The sequence below is a fragment of the Eptesicus fuscus genome, chromosome 16 (assembly GCF_027574615.1).
Source record: "Eptesicus fuscus isolate TK198812 chromosome 16, DD_ASM_mEF_20220401, whole genome shotgun sequence".
NCBI classification, from domain to species: domain Eukaryota; kingdom Metazoa; phylum Chordata; class Mammalia; order Chiroptera; family Vespertilionidae; genus Eptesicus; species Eptesicus fuscus.
The window spans coordinates 62,886,806-62,910,834 of NC_072488.1; the positions used below are offsets into that span (position 1 = coordinate 62,886,806).

Here is a 24,029-nt window from a genome sequence, read left to right on the forward strand (position 1 = left end):
GTCGGGCAAAGCAAAGAGCTCGTCAGCCCAACTTTCTTCTGAGCGTCACACTGGCAGAACATTTACCTGACACCATGGACTCACCGCTAGGAACTGGAGATGCTTCCAGAAGAAATCTGAGTTCCTAACCACTTCCCAGATAAAGGACAGCTTTTTGGGTCTTCCATGTCCCTCTCTGGGCACCAAGTTCATTCACAAAAATCCCATGGCTGGTTAGCCAGAGACGAGTAAGATTCCTCAGGGAAGGAACAACCTAAGACGGGCACAGTCGCATAGGGGCCATCAGGAGAGAACTTGGGGGTCAAGAGAGGTGGGGCACAGACCTTCACCCCCCAAGTTTGCAGGGGCCTGAACCCTCACCCTTGATGAAGGAGATCTCCTGCCCCCATGGCTGCTCAGCTTCACATGCCCAGCTCAAATTGGGACCCAGGTAACAGAGACTTGGCCGACAGCAAATGCCCTCTCACTGCAACAAGACTTGATGGAGATGTCTTGCACCCATGATCCGGGGAACTGGGGTCTATGATATCTAAATCCAGCCTAGCACCAGGAATGCTCAGGGCCTACTCAAGAAGGCAAATAATCCTCTCCACTAATAATTACAGGGTAAAACAAGATGGTTGTTAGAGTATTAAATTTGACAGTAAAATAGTAGTCAAGTTTTCAGACTAATTTAAATTGGCTAATTGAATATTCTAGAAAAATCAATTGTACTGGACAAAAACGCTGTTCCTAAAGTGTTAACTAAAATTTTTATTGGTAGTTCATCTCATGGTAAAATTGCATAACATATAATGAACCTAAAGCAGTCACATTTTAGTGCAAAAAAGTAAAATTTAAAAGCTATCAAGATTACAGCATAAAATTTCCAAAAGCCTCCCAATATTTAAACCAAAAAAGGGGGAATAGTAGAAGAATATCATGTAAGGAAAAATATCCTGTAAGTAAATTACATCTAGAAAATTTTTACTTTAGAAAATTAACTTTCATTTGTAATGCTAACAGCAAGACACCCAGGTAAAACATACATGGTGTCAAAACAAGCCAAAGGAAAATCGTTTGGGCAAAAAAATGAAAAAGGATCGCAAGTCAAATTTATAGAAAATATTCCTTTATTAACTTTTGGTCGAGAATATGTTTGTATATTTTCAGAAAACAACTCCGAGACATGTGGATTCCTGCAACAGAGAGGAACTGACAGGAGTGCTCCAGCCATGAAGTCAGAAGAGAAACAGTCCAGAGATGGAAGATGCTGACGACGCATACTAGCAGTCAGCAGCTGTGCGTCACTGCAGGTTGCTCAGGAAAGAGAAACAGAGATGGAAGTCCAGAGATGGAAGATGCTGACGACGCATACTAGCAGTCAGCAGCTGTGTGTCACTGCAGGTTGCTCAGGACCAAACCAGAGAGGGTCGGACCTGCATTACCACCATTTGTCCACCATCCAGAACTAAAATATCATTGCTGTTATGTACACATAAACAACTGTTGGACATAGAAATCGGGACTCAAAAGAACTGTTGGCCCAGAAAGAAACTCACTATAGACTGATTCATTTGCCTCTCAGCATAACCATTATTGCTTGTCTCATTTTCGGCTCCTATAAGTGTATTCCTAGTATCACATGAGCTCACTCATCTAGGGGGAAAGATGAACAACATAGACTGAAGAACAAGAATAGCATTGATCAGACTGTCAGACCTCAGAGGGAAGGTAGGGGAGGGTGGGGACAAGGGAGATAGATCAACCAAAGGACTTGTGTGCTTGCATATGAGCCTAACCAGTGATCACGGACAACAGGGGGATGGGGGCATGCGTGTGGGGGAGTTTGGGATGGGAATGGGGGGGGGGGGTTGATGACAAATATGTGATACCTTAATCAATAAAGTAATTTAAAAAAAATCCCAGCCTTATGGGTGCCCCAGCCTTAGGGGTGCCCCAGCCTTAGGGGTGCCCCAGTCTTAGGGGTGCCCCAGCCTTAGGGGTGCCCCAGCCTTAGGGGTGCCCCAGCCTTAGGGGTGCCCCAGTCTTAGGGGTGCCCCAGCCTTAGGGGTGCCCCAGCAGCCCCACCCACTCTGTAAGGTCCTGACAACAAGAGGGGACACAGCCAGGATGTGGTGGGAACAAGGGAAGCTGAACCTGACGCTGGGCCTGGAAACCGTCCTCTAGCGGCTAACATGCAGCTTCTAAAAGTGAAAGCCAGGGTCTCTTCCAGCTGAGTCAATCCGCACGCCTCTGACCGGGTCGCAGGCATCTGGCCCGTGGGAACACCCCGGCTTATCAGGGGAAGCTCAGCCTTCCCCACCCGCAGCCTCAGGAGCACCCACCCACCTCTACTCAGCACCCACTCACTGCACTGCCTCTACCTCCCGGAGAAAGCCCATCTTAGTCCCTTTGTGGCCTCAGGGCCTGGCATTCAATAGATGCTTGCTCAGGTGATAAACTCCACTCTGTCTCATCACCACTATGTCACACACTCCTCCATCCTTCCAGACTGACCTCCGGGGGCACCCGCCTGTGTTGCCAGGACTGTTGACAAGACTACTTAGGAGCAGACTGATGTTGCACCCAGCAAACCGCCCCCCCCCCACCTTCTCCCCCCGCCCAAGTGCACACCAAGCCCTCCCAACGACTCTTTCTTCCTCCCCCTTCAACAGAACCGTGAGACCCCCTGTGTGCCGGACACTCGCACCCGTGAGGCCAGAGGCCAGGGTGGAAGGCCCAGCTCTAGCTGGGCTGTGTCTGAGCGGTCCAAGGTACACTGGTTCCTGAAGCACCCCCTCTCTGCTCGCCCCCAAACTGGAATGAATGGAGGAGACTGCCTTCCATCGTTCCTAGGCATGTGCATCTCAGGTGTTGTCCCAAGAACAGGGAGGGGGGAAGGGGGGGGAGGGAGGGAGGGGGCGGAGGGAGGGAGGGGGGGAGAAGGCAACTCCTAGGTTGCAAGGAGCTGCCATCTCTGAGGCAAACTCACACTGACTGGGGAGGGGCTGCCAGTTGAAGGAGGGACAAAGGAGCTAGTCCCCATCCCTAGGACCACCCCCCCCCCCCCAGTAGGCAGATGTCAGAGGACTAGCTCAGAGGGTCAGGGGTCAGGGTCAAAGGGCCCACCACACACAGGTCCCTGTGTCCAGGACTCTGGACTGGAATTTCCATCCTTGCTCATGAGAAAGCCCGTTCATCTGTGAGCAGGCAGGCAAATAACATGACTGAATATTTAGTCTGAACAACATGGTTTGGAAGTACAGAACTCTCCATCAAATGTGAAAGTCAAATGGCAACAGATGCCAATGAAGAGAATTCTTTTAAAATTTTAATGAACAATACATATTTAATACTTCTCAACACATGTACTGGATCCATCAGCACAAGCATTTTTTAATATGCAAAAGGGTGTACGAGACATGGCAGTATTTGACATTCTGCAATATTAACATGTCAGCCCTCTGGCAAGTTTAGTACATGCATCTTCCCCAGACCACACCCAGGTAAACAAACGTGCCAAATAAAGGAAGATGAGAACGGGGCAGCCTATCCATGCAGGGGCCAGGGGCGGGCAAAGGCTCCCGCCAACTTCCTCAGACCACACACCACGCCCAGCCTCTGTGCCGACCAGCGTCAGACCTCGGCCAGTCGAAGGTCTCTACTCCTCGGTTCCAAGGACGGCCGTGACACTCGTGGGCCTTAGCCTTGTGTCTGGTACCCAGCAAGAGCCCAAACGGCAGCTGACATGTGCTCAGTGCCATCATTACGTCATCTAACCGTTTGCCTTTCCCCTTGAGGACAAAGGCAGGGCCAATGGGACAGACAGGTGGTGCTTTCTCAACTGAGGTGCCACAGCTCTTCTTTCCCTGAAGCGTGCCGGGGCAGGTCTCCCACTCCTGCTCTTGGCTACGGCACGGACAGGCACCGAGAGGATGCTCAACAACGCAAAGTGGGCCTTCATGCCGGAGCGAAAGCCCCATTTCCAAGTCAGAGCAGGCAGCAAGGCTGGGAGGCCACACGCTGCCTTCAACAGGCAACACTGGTCACCGAGACGCAGGCCCTGTGGAGTCACGGGCTCGCTCCTGCCTGCGCTCCGGGGGCGGGCACGGCGGGGACCGGGCCCCTGCCTGCGCTCCGGGGGCGGGCACGGAGGGGACCGGGCTCCTGCCTGCGCTCCGGGGGCGGGCACGGAGGGGACCGGGCTCCGGCCTGCGCTCCGGGGGCGGGCACGGAGGGGACCGGGCCCCTGCCTGCGCTCCGGGGGCGGGCACGGAGGGGACCGGGCTCCTGCCTGCGCTCCGGGGGCGGGCACGGAGGGGACCGGGCTCCTGCCTGCGCTCCGGGGGCGGGCACGGAGGGGACCGGGCCCCTGCCTGCGCTCCGGGGATGGGCACGGAGGGGACCGGGCTCCTGCCTGCGCTCCGGGGCCGGCACGGAGGGGACCGGGCTCCTGCCTGCGCTCCGGGGGCCGGCACGGAGGGAACCGGGCTCCTGACTGCGCTCCGGGGGCCGGCACGGAGGAGACCGGGCTCCTGCCTGCCTGCGCTCCGGGGGCCGGCACGGAGGGACCGGGCTCCTGCCTGCGCTCCGGGGCCGGCACGGAGGGAACCGGGCTCCTGCCTGCGCTCCGGGGGCCGGCACGGAGGGAACCGGGCTCCTGACTGCGCTCCGGGGGCCGGCACGGAGGAGACCGGGCTCCTGCCTGCCTGCGCTCCGGGGGCCGGCACGGAGGGACCGGGCCCCTGCCTGCGCTCCGGGGGCCGGCACGGAGGGGACCGGGCTCCTGCCTGCGCTCCGGGGGCGGGCACGGAGGGGACCGGGCCCCTGCCTGCGCTCCGGGGGCCGGCACGGAGGGGACCGGGCTCCTGCCTGCGCTCCGGGGGCGGGCATGGAGGGGACCGGGCCCCTGCCTGCAGCTCTTGGCCGTACATCGGTGTGGCTTTGTGGACGCGCCAGCCGGGACCTGCCTCAGCTGTGAAGACCGGGACAGCACTGAGCCTGCCTGACTTTCAGAGGAAAGCTCTGGGCCAGGCTGTCTCCAGGGCCCTTCCCGGCATCTGGTCTACACACAGCCCGGCTCTCAGCTGCACGTCACCTTTCCACTGGACTGGACGTGTGAGGCTATGACAAAGCCCCCGGAGGAACACAAGTCTGGAGCCTCACAGCCATCTTGCTTTTCACAGCCATCACTCTCTGCTTTTCTTAGCTCTTAGATGAAACATTAAAGAATGAGTCAACGTAAATTAGTAGCAGAAGAACAGCTCATTTCAGTACTAATTCATGCTCTACTCCTACACATCCACCTGCAAATTTTTCAACTTAGACAATCAACTGCTTTACTCCTTAAAAAAACAAAAAGTGCGAAAACAACACCAAAAAAGCAAAATCAAGTGAGATACTCTGCACACAGCCGCCGCAGGACGGCTCCACCCAGGCAGCCAGGGCCTTAAAATGCTGCGAAGAGCTGCCTGCAGGCGGCTCCGGCTCGGAGACTCGGGTGCTCACGGCCTGTGCCCGGGAGCAGAGAGGGCAGTGCTGAGCTGTGGCGGGGAGAAAGCACTGGCAGCCGGAAGGGGCTGGTCCCGGGGACTGACTTCTGGACCCAAGAGGACTGGGGAGACGTAGGCTGACGTGCAGAGAAACACCGCCCGCCTGGCGAAGCCCCCACAGACCGTGCGGAGCGGGGTGCGGGGCAGCGGCTCCGGGAGGCGGCGGCAGGGGCAGTGCCGGCCTTGTGCAAGCACCACAGCACATGCCAGGGCCCCTGTGCGCCCCACGCCTGTCCCCAGCGGACACACAGGAACATGTAACAGAGAAAAGGAACATTCGGGGCATATGGACAGGGTCTAAAAAAGAGAGTGCCATATGGGAAACGCAGTCAGAACTGCACTGGTAGGAGGATTTGAATTTCTGGGCATTCTGAGTTCACGTTTCTGTGTTCTAAAACTGAAGGCTCTCCGCGAGTGACTGACCACAGGCCTCCGGACGGTCAGTGATCCCGGGAACCAAGGCATCTTCAAACCCGTTCTGATGCCAAAGAAAACCGTGACACTGCCTGCCGCGGTGGTTCTTGCCAAAAAGTTTAAAATAAAAATGAAAATTGAACAACAACAACAAAAAAAACCCCACAAAAAACGGAAGGCTCTGAGTAACTCTTCCCTCAGGAAAGGGTGTTTTCTATGCTCTTTAGAAAACAGACGTGGTTACGATAATTTTAACAAGAAGCAACCAAGATGCCAGTTGCTGGGAAAGATGTTACCTGAGGTTCTTGCCCTTCCCCAGGACACGAGGGGACCACTCGGCCCAGGGGACAGAGCAATGTGGTTTCACGAAGCCACAGAAGCCTGCACACCCTTCCCTTCACCTTATGGGGTACAGACCCTCACCATTTCCCAGTCCGTCCGGGCTTTTCTCCCATTAGCATTCTTTTTAACACGGTCTCTATTTCCTAAGTATCTCCCACTAGCCTGTTGTTAGCTGCTTTACATTGTTGGTTCTAACTACCCGGACGCTTATTTTATACAAAAAGAAATCCACGTCCACTTTGGTGGTCGGCTCCACAGTCGCTGAACGTTTCCGTGTTAGGTGGGCAATACGTCGGCGTCGCAGGCGTTTCTCCCGTGAACAAGCCCACAGGACAGAACTCTGAGTCATCACACCTGATACGCGATGCGTGTCCTCACCAGGGCGGGGTATACAACAGGGAACGAAAGGTAAGTGCAACCCGGGGACCACAGAGTCCCTGTCTTCACGTGGAAGAGATAATCTGTTGAAGTTGAAAGTTTAAATGAAAATGAGATCAAGTGTTGAAGCCCTGCTTTTACATGTATCAAGTACAGAGCTGAAGTGTGGGCTGGAAGAACTGTGATTAGTAGCCACATATCTTTCTTAGTTCACAGTAAAACTGTCTTAATTTTTATAAGGAAATCGAGTTTTTTAATTTACAGTGATAACACCCTAATGAGGGTTAGAAATTGTCAAGGTCCTTTTCATATATTTGTTAAATAAAACTAAACAAATAAAGAAATCATATTGAGATTATCTTACGCTTCTTACATTACATACAAACGGTCATTGAGTGGTGTGGCCTTGTATTCTTTTTTGACTTGAAGACTTGGTTGCTTAGAGAGTGACTCAGTTTACGAAATTTGCTTAAGCCAGTGGTCGGCAAACCGCGGCTCTCGAACCGCGGCTCGCCGCTCTGTTGACTAATGAGTTTGCCGACCACTGTCATACCCTTTACCTCTCTGCACACAATATGCCACAATTGCCTAATCCTCACAGCTTCCAACTACACAGTAACATTTAGTCTAGTCCAGCGGTCGGCAAACTCATTCGTCAACAGAGCGGCAAACCGCGGGCATGTGGCTCGCGAGCAGTGGTTTGCCGACCACTGGCTTAAGCGACATGCAGGATTAACAGTAATTTTCTATTCTTGAAGAACATTCAACCCAAGAAAACAAACTCCTTCTAAGACAGATGTGCCTTAAAGATTCGTGTCTCCTCCTACGTGGTTTATAAAATGCACAGAACACGTGAGCTTCTGGCGAGCCAGGCAGCGTGTGCCAGCGTGCTCACTCCATCTCCTCCCCGCACGCCGGGCCCCCCCGCAGAAAGGCTGGGTCTTTTCTGGACCACCTGGCCTGGGGCAGCTGGTACGGATAACAGCAGGGAGCCACCTGCCTATGCAACGCGGTTTTGATTATACATGTGTATAAACACTGAGCAAACAGACACAATGGTGACAGGCACAGAAGCACTTCTGAGTGATGAGATCATAGGGGATTTTTTTTTAATTCTCCCCTTTAAAAAGAAAAAGTAAGTATGCCTGTCTAAAATGAATGACCGTCTAGGACGCAGGCACTTCGGAGACAGAGATCCTGAGATGCTGCGTGCAGAAACCTGCGTCGTACAAAGAACCCTGCGTGACAGAGATGACCACAACACTGCGCGCGGCAGCCAGTGTGTGTTTGCTGCGGACAAAAGCGGCGCCAAAGTAAAAATCAATGTACGAGAAAGGAGCTATGTGCCTGGGACTTGCAGCTCCTGCGTCATTTTAATTAATGGCTCCCACTCCCCCGAATCGTAAGGAACCAGTCGGTCGTCAGTAAGTGACTCCCTGGGGGCAGGGAGCAGCAGTGCTCAGCGGAGGAGCTGGCCCTGGCATCGGAGGGGCCACAGCAAGGGTGGAAACCCAACCGGCTGCGGGCGTGGACCTTAGGCGTGACTGGTTCACCATATCCACGCCGAGCGGCGCCATCCCCACCTCCAGGCCAGCCGAGCCCCAGGCCCCGCAGGACCGGCAGCAGCTGCAGCCAGGCACGCCCGGTCGGAGTCCCACCGTGCTCCTGGGCACAGCACTGAACTCTGAGTCTCAATTGTTTTTTCACATAAAAATGATTATGTTCCTCTTAGGATTGTTGAGAAGATTAAACAAAAATGAATGCAGGCACCCAGCACAGTATCTGGCAAAATCAGAGAGAAATCATTATTACTGGCCACGCTGGAAAAATGCATATAAAAGCAGTTCCGGAGTCTTGATTTGAATTTTTCTGCGGTGTTAGCTTTTATTTGGCTTCAGGGTGTGCAGGCCACACTTTTCTACAAGGAATGTGGGCTGGGGAGGCTGGGAGCCTGGGAGCCTGGGCTCGGGCTGGGCCCACCACAAGCTGCTTCGAAGTGTAGGGTCTCTGCTGCGGGCCCTCAGGAAAACCATCTGTATAGACGTCCAAAGCCAGGAAGTCACTTAAACATAGGAAGCGCATTATGACAAAAATCTAAATTCGGCGTCTCCTAAAGTTGGGATTCATTCACTCAATGGCCTGCCCTCACCTCCAGCTCAAGTAGGTCTGTGCTCAGGGCCCGGTGTCTCGTCCTGCTTCCTTCATTCTCAGTCGTCCTGCTGGTCACTCATTCAGGCTTCACTAGCTCAGAGCCCCATCCCGATACGCTAAGGCTGTGGGTTCGATACCCAGTCAAGACACGTACAAGAAGCAACCAATGAATGCATAAACCAGTGGAACAACACGTCCATGTCTCTGTCTCTGTCTCTGTCTCTCTCCCTCCCTTGCTCTCAAATCAATCAATAAAGAAAATGTTGAAAAACAACAAAAAACACGTGTGACTAATCCTTCCAGCTGTTCCACACCCATTCAACACAGATCCTGGGTTTTTCCTTCAAAATCCTTCTGATCGGCCACCCGCCATTCCCACTGCTGGGCTCAGGCCCTCAGCGGCTCCGAGCTCCGTCCTCAGCCTCCTGCTGGCCGACTGGCGCCCTCCAGGCCCCTCCTGACCAGCAGGATCGGAAACCCACCATCCACCCTGAAGGTGGGCTCCTCTGTCCCGGGGGGAAACCTCTGGGGGGGTCTTTTTTCAAATACCATCAGGCCTCGTGGTCAGGGCCTTCGCCATATGGCGCAGCCCAGTCACTCAGGACTCCCCAACGTCCCCCTCATGCCAGTCAGCGGGCTCCATGTCCTTCAGTGTCTTCACGTGTGTTCTCCTCCTGCAATTAAAGCCCCACCTCCTCGCTCAAGTCTCGACTCAGCCCCAGTATTCTTTACGTGACGACCGCATTCGATGCTCACCAATCTCACCAGACAGGTGTCCCTTAACCACTTTACAGAGGCTCAGCTCTCCACAGCTGCCCAGCCGCTCATCCGGTACGCGGCAAAGCCTGGATTTGAACAGTAATTTCAAATTACTGCGCTGCTTCCTGGAAGATGGGAGAGGCCTGAACTGCACGCGGGGCAGCCGTTCCCAGGGGAAGAGCAGGGCAGTGCCACTTCGCGGGAGTCTGCGAATGGGAGCCTGCGTCCCTTCCCAGACACGCCTCCTGCTTTCTCCACGTCCCGCCAGAGGAAGCAGTGTCGGCCAGGCTCCCAGCTCTGACCCAAACATGCCGTCACGCCGTGCTGATCCCACAGAATGTCTGCTTGCCAAGGCCACTCGGAGGGAATGACGTGGCTTAGAAGGGGCTCCCAGGGACAGTGAGGAAGGCACCACTGAACTCAGGGGCTGGCCCAGGCGCAGGTGCAGCACGGACGACCCGCTTTCATTCATCACGAGTCACCAGCCCCGGGCTGGGCCTGCTGAGGACAAGCATCCTCTCAGCAAAGACCCACAGGCCTGCACCCGTCCAACCGGAGGCCGCGAGCCCAGGACGCTGTTCTGACCACGCTCTTCCTGTCGCCCTATAACAAAAGGTGCAGACTGAACCGCCCCACGCTGTCCGGGCTGGTCCCACAGGCAGGGGTTTCCTCCCGGGCGAGCTGGCGATAGGGAGAGACCTGCAGGTGCTGCAGCTGTTCTGGGTCCGGCGCTGGGGAGACCACTGGAAGGAGAACCAGTTGGACATGTTCAGACCAGGTGTTATCTTCACGTTTACGGTCCGATCGTGGCAGATCCTCAGGGCGCCCTGCGCTCCGAGAGGCTCAGGCCACGTTTAAGGCCCTGCAGCACTGTAGCCGCGCAGACACGTCCCCACGAGCCACGCGATATCCCGGCGTGAGCTCCATGCCGCTCTGACGCTGGAGAAGATGGGAGCTGAACGGAACGCTGCCTTCCCTCCGCCGTGCCCAGGGAGTGCCGGCGCGGCATCCCGTCACGTGAACACTGCGCGTATTTCCACAGCAAGGACCACCACACAACCACCAAAATCAGGGAACTAACGTGGCCTGGTAGTACCACCGTGTAACTCGGGACCCCGTTTGAGTTTACTGATACGTGTTTCAGCGCTAAAATAGAAAACTTGTCATCACTAAGATTTCCTCTCACATTCTCAGTGCCCGTCTCTGCCAGAGTCCTCGCCGAGGCCCAGACACTGAACCCGGACGTCGGCCTGGGTGTAGTAAAAGCCTCAATGTCAGCGAAGTCCCATCTCTGTCTCAGCCCCACGACTAGCAGTGCGTCCCGGGGAAGCCACTCGGCCCTTCCGAAGTCCATCCTAGCATCCACGGGCCTCTGGAACCGCGTGAATGTCCCACAGGACCACCCCCTCCTCAAGCCAGCGCAGGGCCAGGGCCGTGGGACATTGGTCAGCGGTGAGGAGTCCGGCTCGGACCACAGAGGGCCCTAATCACTGCGGGGTTCTCGCTGCCTTAGGTGTGTCACACGGGGACAAGTGCTCCAGCAGCAAACCGGCAGGTCACCCCGGCTCCAGACGCCTAAGGACGTGGTTGGCACGGGCTGGTGCGCCTGGGAGCAGAGGCGAAGGTGGCGTGTGCCATTGTGTGGACCGGGGTCAGCACCTGGGCTGAGCCACGGGAAGAGTTTACCGTTGGGGTTGGGGTGGGTTCTAGCTGTTAACATGAAGTGATACCAACCCTGCTGTCCAGTAGCCTGAAGGGACAGCTTTGAAAAGACCTCCAGGCCCCTTCCTCCCATCTGAGGATGCAGCTCAGCGCTGGGAGACGCCGGGCCGTGACTCTATAAACCAGGCTCCGCACACGGAGCCGAGAGCTGCAGCCGGGCCCTCCACACACCAGCTACGCTGCCCGCACCGGCGGTGCCTCCGGCCGCCGCTACCCACGGAGCAGCTCGGACTGCTCGTGACCTAAGGTGGATACGAGAGGAGGTCCAGAGTAAGTGCGTGCCTTGCCTGTGTGCAAACAGAGCTCGCTTTATTTGATTAAAAATTATTAAAAGAAAAGAAAGGTCATCCTTCCCTAACACATCTTTTTGTCAAAGGTGCTGCTTGCTCAAAGCGCTCAAACCAGCATGACACGGGTGACACTGACTCACTGCCAGCTCATACAGCTGAGGGGACAAGCCAGGAGGCGAGAACTAGCAGAGCTACCATGGCCTGCAGTTACAACAGGAACCACATTACGGCACGGCGAGGCTGGGGAGTCCGGGCGTCTGCCAGGGACAGGGACTCGCAGCCTGGAGGCGGAAGCAGGCAGGTTCCCACAGCAGGCAAATCACCCACGTGACGACGCCACGAGGCGCGCCCGGCAGCTCAGCGATGCAGTGTCGCTCCTGAGTCGTTCTCGCCCCTCTAACACACGGGAGAGAGTGTGCTGACTGCACCATCGATCTGAGCGCACCGTCACCGACAGCACGTGGACCCGGCGAGGAGGCAGGAGGCCGCGGGCACTTCAGCCCCATCTGTTCCAGCAGAGACCCCTGGGAGGCCGGCGGGCTGCCCCTTCAGCGCCACGTCCCGTCCGGCCGCGAGACAAAGGTGGTCTCTCTCTGCCGTGGATATTCTTAATGTCGGGGTGCCTCCCGCTCTCTGATACTGCTCGAGGGCAGGGAAATGTCGGGGTGCCTCCCGCTCTCTGATACTGCTCGAGGGCAGGGAAATGTCGGGGTGCCTCCCGCTCTCTGATACTGCTCGAGGGCAGGGAAATGTCGGGGTGCCTCCTGCTCTCTGATACTGCTCGAGGGCAGGGAAATGTCGGGGTGCCTCCCGCTCTCTGATACTGCTCGAGGGCAGGGAAATGTCGGGGTGCCTCCCGCTCTCTAAAACTGCTCGAGGACAGGGAAATGTCGGGGTGCCTCCCGCTCTCTAAAAGTGCTCGAGGACAGGGAAATGTCGGGGTGCCTCCCGCTCTCTGATACTGCTCGAGGGCAGGGAAATGTCGGGGTGCCTCCCGCTCTCTGATACTGCTCGAGGGCAGGGAAATGTCGGGGTGCCTCCCGCTCTCTGATACTGCTCGAGGGCAGGGAAATGTCGGGGTGCCTCCCGCTCTCTAAAACTGCTCGAGGACAGGGAAATGTCGGGGTGCATCCCGCTCTCTGATACTGCTCGAGGGCAGGGAAATGTCAAGGTGCCTCCCGCCCTCTGATACTGCTCGAGGGCAGGGAAATGTCGGGGTGCCTCCCGCTCTCTGATACTGCTCGAGGGCAGGGAAATGTCGGGGTGCCTCCTGCTCTCTGATACTGCTCGAGGACAGGGAAATGTCGGGGTGCCTCCTGCTCTCATACTGCTCGAGGGCAGGGAAATGTCGGGGTGCCTCCCGCTCTCTGATACTGCTCGAGGGCAGGGAAATGTCGGGGTGCCTCCCGCTCTCTGATACTGCTCGAGGACAGGGAAATGTCGGGGTGCATCCCGCTCTCTAAAACTGCTCGAGGACAGGGAAATGTCGGGGTGCCTCCCGCTCTCTGATACTGCTCGAGGACAGGGAAATGTCGGGGTGCCTCCTGCTCTCTCATACTGCTCGAGGGCAGGGAAATGTCGGGGTGCCTCCCGCCCTCTGATACTGCCCGAGGACAGGGAAATGTCGGGGTGCCTCCCGCTCTCTGATACTGCTCGAGGGCAGGGAAATGTCGGGGTGCCTCCCGCTCTCTAAAACTGCTCGAGGACAGGGAAATGTCGGGGTGCCTCCCGCTCTCATACTGCTCGAGGACAGGGAAATGTCGGGGTGCCTCCCGCTCTCTGATACTGCTCGAGGACAGGGAAATGTCGGGGTGCCTCCTGCTCTCTCATACTGCTCGAGGGCAGGGAAATGTCGGGGTGCCTCCCGCCCTCTGATACTGCCCGAGGACAGGGAAATGTCGGGGTGCCTCCCGCTCTCTGATACTGCTCGAGGGCAGGGAAATGTCGGGGTGCCTCCCGCTCTCTGATACTGCTCGAGGGCAGGGAAATGTCGGGGTGCCTCCCGCCCTCTGATACTGCTCGAGGACAGGGAAATGTCGGGGTGCATCCCGCTCTCTAAAACTGCTCGAGGACAGGGAAATGTCGGGGTGCCTCCCGCTCTCTGATACTGCTCGAGGACAGGGAAATGTCGGGGTGCCTCCTGCTCTCTCATACTGCTCGAGGGCAGGGAAATGTCGGGGTGCCTCCCGCCCTCTGATACTGCCCGAGGACAGGGAAATGTCGGGGTGCCTCCCGCTCTCTGATACTGCTCGAGGGCAGGGAAATGTCGGGGTGCCTCCCGCTCTCTGAAACTGCTCGAGGACAGGGAAATGTCGGGGTGCCTCCCGCTCTCATACTGCTCGAGGACAGGGAAATGTCGGGGTGCCTCCCGCTCTCTGATACTGCTCGAGGACAGGGAAATGTCGGGGTGCCTCCTGCTCTCTCATACTGCTCGAGGGCAGGGAAATGTCGGGGTGCCTCCCGCTCTCTGATACTGCTCGAGGACAGGGAAATGTCGGGGTGCCTCCCGCTCTCTGATACTGCTCGAGGGCAGGGAAATGTCGGGGTGCCTCCCGCTCTCTGATACTGCTCGAGGACAGGGAAATGTCGGGGTGCCTCCCGCTCTCATACTGCTCGAGGGCAGGGAAATGTCGGGGTGCCTCCTGCTCTCTCATACTGCTCGAGGGCAGGGAAATGTCGGGGTGCCTCCCGCTCTCTGATACTGCTCGAGGGCAGGGAAATGTCGGGGTGCCTCCCACTCTCTGATACTGCTCGAGGGCAGGGAAATGTCGGGGTGCCTCCTGCTCTCTGATACTGCTCGAGGGCAGGGAAATGTCGGGGTGCCTCCTGCTCTCTGATACTGCTCGAGGGCAGGGAAATGTCGGGGTGCCTCCCGCTCTCTGATACTGCCCGAGGACAGGGAAATGTCGGGGTGCCTCCCGCTCTCTGATACTGCTCGAGGGCAGGGAAATGTCGGGGTGCCTCCCGCTCTCTGATACTGCCCGAGGGCAGGGAAATGTCGGGGTGCCTCCCGCTCTCTGATACTGCTCGAGGACAGGGAAATGTCGGGGTGCCTCCCGCTCTCTGATACTGCCCGAGGACAGGGAAATGTCGGGGTGCCTCCTGCTCTCTGATACTGCTCGAGGGCAGGGAAATGTCGGGGTGCCTCCCGCTCTCTGATACTGCTCGAGGGCAGGGAAATGTCGGGGTGCCTCCCGCTCTCTAATACTGCTCGAGGGCAGGGAAACACTCATGCCGAGGCAACAAGGTCTCTGCCCAACAAAAGCAGGGCTCTGAGCATGAAGGATCCATCAACAGAAAGACAGACGCCAAAGGGAGGAGTGCTCTGCGGGATGGAAATGGCGACCTGACTGAGTGTCGCCTGCTGCTAGCGGGCACGATGCCCCGGCTACAAGTTTATGTTTCCACAATATATGCCGCTGGGCACGAGCGCTTCCACGGCCACGGGTGCCCGTGTGCAGACAGCCGCCGAAAGCCGTCCCTCCACAGACGGCCCCCCTCGGCACAGCTCTCAGGGCTGATGAGCCACAGGAGAGAGCGAAAAGCAAACTCTGAATCTATTTAAGGAAGAGCTTTCTAACAATCTGTGTTCTCCAAAAATGGAGCCGGCTGACTTAGAAGCAGTGTTCCAGCAGAGCTGGGTGGCCATCTGTCGGGGCGGGGCCGCGGGCCCAGCCCCCAGCCCCAGGGCTGGCTGGGGCGCTGGCCGCCTCCGCGGACACAAGCTCGCGGCACCGGTCACAGCTCTGGATCACGGCTCGTGAAAAACTAAACACTGGGCAAAAGCTGTGGTGAATAGTTTCCATTTGAAGCTCTGTCTTCTCTCCTCCTAAAAACTGAAGGAAAAAATAATGTATTCAAGGGAATTTCTAGATAATTCAGAAGGCTTGCTTTGCCTTATTTTACTTCCCAGTGTTTCGTTCTGTTTCTGGGCATTTCATTCTGCGCTGGAATCTTTTTCTTGCTTTTTAAAAAATATATTTTATTGATTTCAGAGATGAAGAGAGAGGGAGAGAGAGATAGAAACATCAATGATGAGAGAGAATCTTTGATCACTGCCTCCTGCACACCCCCTACTGGGGATCAAGCCCACCACCCATGCGTGTGCCCTGATGGGGAATCAAACCTGAGCTCCTGATTCATAGGTTGATGCTTAACCACTGAGCCACGCCAGCCTAGCTCTGCACTAGAATCTTGAGAATATATTTTTAAAAAATGGATAAGAAAGAAGACAAAACAAGTCAATAATGTTTAGTAGATCCAAAAAAAATTTTTTTAAAGGCACTTTGGCAGGTGAAAAGCTGAAATTGGAAAAAAAAAATAAAATTAAGCTCAGGCACTTTTACAGGTTTTCTCTATTCATGCAGCCTACATTTCTTTAATTAAGAGGTAGAAGCAGAGGACAGCAATGTTTCTTTCCAGTGCCTTGCTTGGAGAACAAAGACAAAGGGATGTCAGTTTAGTGGGGAAGAATCAGATTGCTCACGAAAAACGGGGTTTCTCTCTCAGCCTCAGAACCTCAGACCTCTGACCCACACAGGCCTGCACGGGCTTCTCGCTCCAGGCCTGGGCATGACCTAATCCACGGCACAAAACACTGCAGGCTTTAAGTGGTTTTGAAGAATTAGACTTTCCAAGATTGCATAAAATAAAGACAAATATTCTGCAATACCGACTGCATTCCGTGTATAATGCTCAGTTTTCCCACCTGTCACACTCTCCCCTACATGAAAAAAATATGCTCTTGTTAGAGATAAAAAGGAAAAACTGAAGCAAACACAGCCTGGGCGGCCATACTGACTATTTCAATAGCACACGCTCCAGGATTAAGCAGCGGCTCAGACACAGCCCCGGGTATCATGCGAGGAGGCAACTAGGACTCTGTTTAAGCCAGGTCAGTCCAGTTATTCTCAGAAAGGCCCTCAAAGCTACTCTTCCACACAAGCTGAAGCAGTAACCACTGCAAGCAAGCCTGATACGCATGCAAGATACAAAACAAGGTTGGTCCCTTAAGTTCGGGTGAGTCCAGGTGGGCCCTCCCATCTGTGGCCCGGAGAAGAGACGGATGTGGGAGAGAGCTGGCTGAGGCCGCCAGAGCCGAGCCCGGCAGCCCCCACCTGGGTGACCCCGATGGCCTCCAACATCACAGTGGTGCTCGCCCAGTTGCCAACCGAGTGAGCTGCCCAGGACTGTGGTGTGAAAGTCACCCGAGCCCTAAGCTCCTCCCGCTCCTCCCCTCTGCACAGAGCCAGGCACAGCTGGCACTTCGGGGTGGGACTGCCCTCCAGGCCCGCCCGCAGGTGGGGCCGGAGAGGAGCAGGGGGTCAGCTTATCCCAGACTCCACTCTCGGAAATCTCACGGAAAGGACCAACACGCTGCCCCTCCATCCTGGCCTCTTCTTTCGCAGAGATTAAGAAAAAAGACAACTAGGAGGATGTCAACATTTAAAACAATTATTTTTTCTTTAACACAAATAATGAACACTCTCTCCTCAAAGAGCACCCCGGGCCCTCGCTCTAACCCGGGTCCCGGGCCGCGAGCACTCACCCAGCGTGTCCTTCAGGTTCTTGACCAGGGAGCCCTTCTTCAGGCTGTTCTTCCTCTCCACGTAGTTGGACGGCACGTAGCCCGTCCTGTTGGCGGCGTTGCGCACCCGCCACCACGTCTTGGAGTCGTCCAGCAGCCACAGGCGCTCGTTCTTCTTGATGTCCAGCTCCTGGTCCTGCTGGGCCGTGTAGTCCCACTTGGCTATCACGATGACCTCCTCTGTCATCTTTCATGGAGTCCCCTGCGGCAGAACAGCGCGTCAGACCACACACACTCCCCGGCTTCGGCGGACACGTTAACATGGCAGCTTTAGGTGCCGCTTGGCAACGTGTTCTCCAGGGTCGGGGGCCCTCAACCTAACCTGGCCTTCCTTCCACACGCTTCAGGGTTCGTTTAGAGCCAGCAGCCTTACAAACAGATCTTACCTTGGTACCCTGGACTCCTGCATGCTTCGCCACAGGCAAAAACAGATTCCCCAAATATTCTAAGCAACGATTTCCTAATTAATGTGTTCATCTGATTAAGCAACACCAGCTCTGTATACCCGATGTGCACATCCCCTGTCTTAGCATATGCTGAATTTCATGAATATATTGAATAAGAAACACACACTCGAGCTCTTCCTATAAATGAAAATGAAAATAAATGTGGTGCTAATGCAACGTGGCGTCCTGCACCAGATGCTGAAACAGAAACAGAAAGTGAGGGAAACCCTGGTGACCTTCCAATGAAGTGCAGTTACCGGGTGCGCTCAGCAATGCCACGTGCTCAGCTCGGCCACGCGTGCCGTGGGCAGGAAGACGCTGACACTAGGAGAGGCTGGGGGGAGGGGGGAGGTACACGGAGTGCTCTGCACTACCTTTGCGGCTTTTTTATAAACACAGAATTATTCTTGAAACCTGCACACGGATGTTTACAGCAGCTTTGTTCATAATCGCCAAAATTTGGAAGCAATCAAGGTGTCCTTAGCAGATGAACTGATGAGTAAACGGCGGTCCATCCGGCTAACGGAAGAAGACTCAGCGATAAAAGGAATGAGCCACCAAGCCCTGGAAACACGTGGGGAAGCCTTCGATGGGGTCACTGAGTGAAAGAACCCCCGGGAGGCTGCACCGGGTCTCTCTCCCACAGAGGCTCTTCTTACCAAACTTAGCCAGGCTTCTGAATCCCGTCCCAAACCAGCCGCGACGTTCGTACTTCCAGATGCATCTTCGCATCGCTCAAGTTTAACAAGAATCAGGCTACATGGGTTTAGCCAAAATCCGCCCCCTCAGCCAGCTTCGGCCTGGTCACCCGCCGGCCCGTTCAGCCAGCTGCCCTTTCCTCCCCTCCGGGGCTGTGCGTGCCCTCTCCCACCTGCTCCAGGCTGCAGACCCCCTTCTTCCTGTGTCGGGAGCTGAGCTCAGTCGTCCCCCGCCCCCGCACACACACACACTCCCATGCAGTAGCCCCTGCACAGTACGCCTGCCCTGCTGTGCTTCACAATGCCACGACTCACTTTTCCTTCAACAATTCCAACTGCAGGCGGGCGGGGTGTGAACTGGCAGAGCACAGAGACCGGGCTCAGGGAAAGCCCCGCACGGTACTCCAATCCCGTAAAATGCGCAACACCGAGAGTGAGCTGTGATACACACGGATTCCAAAGTAAAAGGTGTGTTAACGCCACAAATGCAGAGAGCGGTGAAGTCCATTCTGGGGGTAAGAAGAGCAAAGGGACACCTGAAGGACTAAGATGAGTGTAACCATCAACTCTTCAGCAGCGCCACACTTCCCAGTCATTTTCCAGCAAGAAAATTTCATATTCAGTCTTTCAACTGACTAGAAGTTTCCTCAAAACTAGACAGAAGGAATAGTGGGAAGACCACTCACTAAAACCCCGTTCCTCTCTGACAAAAAGGAGTTCCCGTTACGTTATAGAGAGGCGACCTGTGCACTTTGATGCCTCGGAGGCATGAAGACGATGTTAGATAACATGACGCTTTCTACCAGATGCTGTGGAAGTTTACAAGGAATGCACGGTCTCCTCTGTTATAAATTAAGTTCAAAACTTAGAGATAATAAACCTTTTGGGAAGGAGGCAATCCTAAGTAATAAAAGGCTAATAAGCAAATTGACTGAACAGCAGAGCGACCGGTCGCTGTGATGCATACTGACCACCAGGGGGCAGACGCTCGATGCAGGAGCTGCCCCTGGTAGTCAGTGTGCTCCCACAGGGGGAGCGCTGCTCAGCCAGAAGCCGGGCTCAGCAGCGAGTGCAGTGGCGGTAGCCTTTCCCGCCTCCGCAGCAGTACTAAGGATGTCCGACTGATGGCTTAGGGGCCTAAGCCATCAGTCGGACATCCCCTGAGGGCTCCTGGACGGTGAGAGGGCGAATCTCACGCACTGGGCCTCTAGTGTTTAATAAAACTTATGCATAATGTACACGCCAACCAACCGGACAGAGCTCACACCACGCTCGTGTCCTTTAGGCAGACAACGACCTGCTTCCAGAACCCAAGCCCACCGCTGTCTCCATCCTGACCCGGCTTCCTGTCGGCTTAGATTTTGAAAGTCATAAGGCAGTTTTGTTTTATTTTATTTGTTTGTTTTTTAATAATAATGAGAGCAATAATAGGAATGGGACTCAGAGAATATCCCATTTAAATCCGGGTTTGTTTCTTAACTCCACAATTTTCAGAAGAGTTTCTAACAAGAACAGCACAGCACGTAAGACCAATCAAAGCCACGTGTTCATCTCCTGCAAGACTTCAGGTGCGGAGCTGGCCGGGCGTGGCCATGGCAGTGCACGGGGACCCCGCACGGGAGCTTGAAGAATGCGGTGCCTGGGCTCCCCCAGAGCAACGAGCAGCACCTCCAGGAGCGAGGCCTGCGCTCGGATGTTACGACCCGTACCCTGACAGCCGGAGCAGGGACCTGAGTCACGGACCGCATGCCTGGTCGCCAGACCGCGGCCGGAAGGACCCCTCAAATGTTTGGTTTAGGAAAGTAAATGTGAGTGTATGCTGGACCCTGACACACACAAACTCGGTCAACACCGCTCCCCATTGGAGGGTGGGGGTGCCCTTTAGGAGACAGGGTCAGAGACTGAGTGACTTGTTGAATGAGTCAGGACTGGAGCCCAGGTCCGCCGGCTCCCACATCTGGGCTCCTGTGCTCACTCTGGTGGGTGGGTGGGTGAGGGTCTAATGTGTGGCCTGTGATTTGATAGACTTATTCCAATCCAGGAAATCTAGGATTCTAGGTCAGCGAGTAAAAAGTCCTAGGCAACTGCTGGCTGCTCCGTCGCTATAGCAATGGGTTTAAACCTCTTCTAACGGACTCGTGACAGCTGCCAATCCAAATAAAAGCTTCAGGGGCCAGCCAATCAACAGCCACCTCACTCCACTGAAGCCAATCAAGTGCTCACTCCGCACCGCTACCATCAACAGCTCTCTCACCCCATCAGGTCCACCAAGTACCACTCGCTCCAGCACTGCTGACTGTCAGCCAATCACAGCACCCCACTGAGCAATCATGAGTACATGGTTGAAGGTCAACCAATCCACGAACACTTCCGCTTCTGAAACTCAACTGACACTGATCCCACACTTCCCCCACGCCCTCATGGAGGAGCTCTCTGTCAGGAGACTGGTTGGAGGCGCACCCTCCGTGGCCAACCAGGACGCATCCCCGTCCTCAGGAGCAGAGCTGTGGCTCAGGACAGCTGCCCCCAGGCTCCTGCTGCCAACGCCAGGCCGCTGCCCGCAGGGACCCGGACACGTGGGAAAGGAGAGCGCCTGATGGGAAGGGAGAAAATAAATGCGGGGCCACGAAGCAGGGGCTGCTGGGGGCTGCGGGCACAGGGCAGGGAGCTGAGGTCAAAGACAGTGTAGGGCAGTGATGGCGAACCTATGACACGCGTGTCAGCACTGATACGCGGAGCCATTTCTGATGACACGCGGCCGCATGCCGAGGACGAAACATTTGCTGCTCCTGAGGATGAAACATTTGCTGCTCCTGAGGATGAAATATTTGCGACTAGAGTCTTGGAGTTAGTGTTTTCCTCAAAGTGACACACTGCCCGAATTATGCTCAGTTATTTGGCAAAGTTTGACACACCAAGCTCAAAAGGTTGCCCATCACTGGTTCAGGGGAAGGGGACGAGGAAAGAGAAACTGATTTCAGTCTTGAAGGACGGAACACAGTCATAGGAGGGCACTCCAGGCCACCAAGGTGTAGGCAGGAGCAGAAGAATGGGTACAAGACTCCTGGGAGTAACTTCAAGTAAAGAGCAAACAGGACGTATTTCTGGATGTTTCCGCTTTAAAGCCATTTCAAAGTGCAGTAAAGCACCGCCCCCCGCCCCACACCAGCACCTGCATTCCGGCCAACACCGAGTCGTTCTTCCCTTTGCCAACAGGGCTGGGCAGGCCGCGGAGGCCCCTCTGGAGGGGGCGGGCAAGCGTGCAGGTCCCCCCGAGACCTTGGGAACTGTTTCTAGGACCCGATCTTCTTTCTAAACACGATCCTGTGATCTGCATCTCGCGGGGTTACATGCTCCTCATGAAGGCCTGTGTTCCTACAACATCCAGAAACGGTCACAGGTACTTCCACGGAGGTCTCGGGATCAAGCTGAACCACTCGGCCATAATGGCAAAGAGAGCACTCAAGAATCTGGGGTTCAAAGCTTAGCTGAACCCCGTGTGTCCACCCTGGACTCCAGCTTCTTCTGGGAAGCGGAGTCACAGTCCCTGCCCAGCCTCACGGGTGCCCAGGGGAGACGAAGACACCGTATTCCAGAGGGTGGGGCTCAGTGTCACCCGGACCCGCCGGAGTCCTGCCTTCGGCGTTGGCCCTGCTGCCTCCTCCACAACAGGGGCAGTGACAGGCCTCACTAGGAGCAGGAGGAAGCCTGGCACGCAGCAGCACAGAGGGCGCAGGTGGGAGCCACGGTCCTCACCGGCACCCGCGCGGCCGCACACTGCCGTGTGGGGGCTGTGTCCCAGGGTCCTCACCGGCACCCACACTGCCGTGTGGGGGCTGTGTCCCAGGGTCCTCACCAGCACCCGCACTGCCGTGTGGGGGCTGTGTCCCAGGGTCCTCACCGGCACCTGCGCGGCCGCACACTGCCGTGTGGGGGGCTGTGTCCCAGGTCCTCACCGGCACCCGCACTGCCGCACACTGCCGTGTGGGGGGCTGTGTCCAAGGGACCCCACTGACACCCGCACTGCCGCACACTGCCGTGTGGGGGCTGTGTCCCAGGGACCCTTCCCCATTCAGTCAGGACTCACCAGGCTCCGTCCACACTGCACAGTCCTCCAGGGCAGCAGGTCCCTGGTGCCCATGTCGGGCCAGGTGTGTGCTTGCCATGACACCAGCCCGAGGCGAAGGCGCAGCTCCTCGGAGCCCGGGTTTGCGGCCAGCTGCGGCGGCGGCCCCAGGAAACCAATGAGCGAGGAGTGGCGCCAAGGCCAGCCCAGAAAGGAATACTTCCTAGGAGCGCTTGCCTCACTTACGACAAGGTTTTCCCCTCTGGTTGTTTATTTGCAAATATTTAAAAATAGTGCATTTGCATTAGGAGGCCTCAAAGAGGCAGCCTCAGAAGCAACTAAAATGCCTTATAAATTCTTTACTCAAGTTTCAAGTTGTGTTGCAGATAAAAGACTTGCCAGATGCCCAGGGGTGTGGCCGGCATGGGCAGGAGCCTGTGGGGGCTTTTCCGGAGCCTGTGGGGGCTTTTCCGGAGCATGCCACACTCGCGCCATGTGAGTGGGAGTGTGCTGAGGAACCGGGACCGGTCCCGCTCCGAGGAAGTTCACTCAGCTGCGACGGGCCAAGCTCTTCCCGCTTCCCGGGGGCACCAGGTTCACCCCAGCAGCCCTGCGCACTGGCCCAGCACACGTCTGTCTTCTCCAGAGGGCGGGCCAGCACGCTGCCGTCTAGTGCCTGACGTGCGAGGCGGACGGGGGACCAGCGTCCCCAGCACCCGAGACAGCTGCCGTCACGTTAGCTCCCCAGCCACTCACAGCAAACCTCCGCACAGGTCACCCACAGACACACTGAGCGAACAGGAGCCTGGGGCAGGAGACACTCACTCACTGGTCCAGTCCACAGAGCGAGAAAGGGCCTGAGCTAGGATCCAAACTCCAGAACCATCTCACCAGGAAGCCGGCCTCGCCGGCTCCCTCCGCCGGCGGCGTTCTTAAGTGAACCTTCTTCTTACTGGATCAAAAACATTTTTTTACTTTATAATAAATCTACGACCTTTGAAATCCTTTTTTTTTAAAAGTGGGCACCTATTCTTTTTTTCATCCTTATAGCCAGAGTCAAGTACCAACCCTCATTAAAGTACATTAAGAAAAATGCCTCAAAATGAGAGTTTATCAACCAGTTCTCAAGGGTCAATCACCAAGCATCTCACTGTACCCAGTGGTACTAAGTGAGGTGCCCGACACCCCGTGATCCGAGGACTGGACTACAGGTCGGCACCACGCATGCGTGCCTAGGGCACCGCACAGAGTAGAGCCAGGGCTAAAATCTGGGAAACGCTATTCTTCACTCATCATTCACACAAACCACCACATGCTGCTACCTTAGCCCCCGTCCTGTTCCTCACGGCGCCCTAGACATTCCTCACCCCGGGAGGCGGCTGTGGAGGAAGGGGCACCCTCATTTTGGAGAGTCACCGTCAGTTTAATAAGCCACGTTCATTACACAGTATTAATGGTGAAACAAATAAAATTCAAACAACTACACGAGTTAGAATTGACGCTGTCTTAGGCCAACCTGCAACACACCACAGGAATGAAGTGACCGGACAGATGTAAGCAACGGACAAACACCCCCACAAGCCACGATCATAGAAACAGTAGAAGTGGCCGCCGGGTGCTGTGGGGGTGGGGGAGGTAGGTA

General features: G+C 55.8%; 1 protein-coding gene across 2 annotated transcripts in view; it reads right to left on the reverse strand.

Annotated features, from left to right (window-relative positions):
• NCK2 (NCK adaptor protein 2) overlaps window positions 1-24,029 on the reverse strand; it is a 158,176-nt gene that overhangs the window by 34,318 nt on the left and 99,829 nt on the right. For both annotated transcript variants that reach the window (XM_054727975.1, XM_054727976.1), the window contains exon 3: window positions 17,139-17,379. In XM_054727975.1, the coding sequence (XP_054583950.1) occupies window positions 17,139-17,364 (226 nt within the window). In that variant the 5' untranslated portion in view covers window positions 17,365-17,379. The remainder of the gene's footprint in view (window positions 1-17,138; window positions 17,380-24,029) is intronic.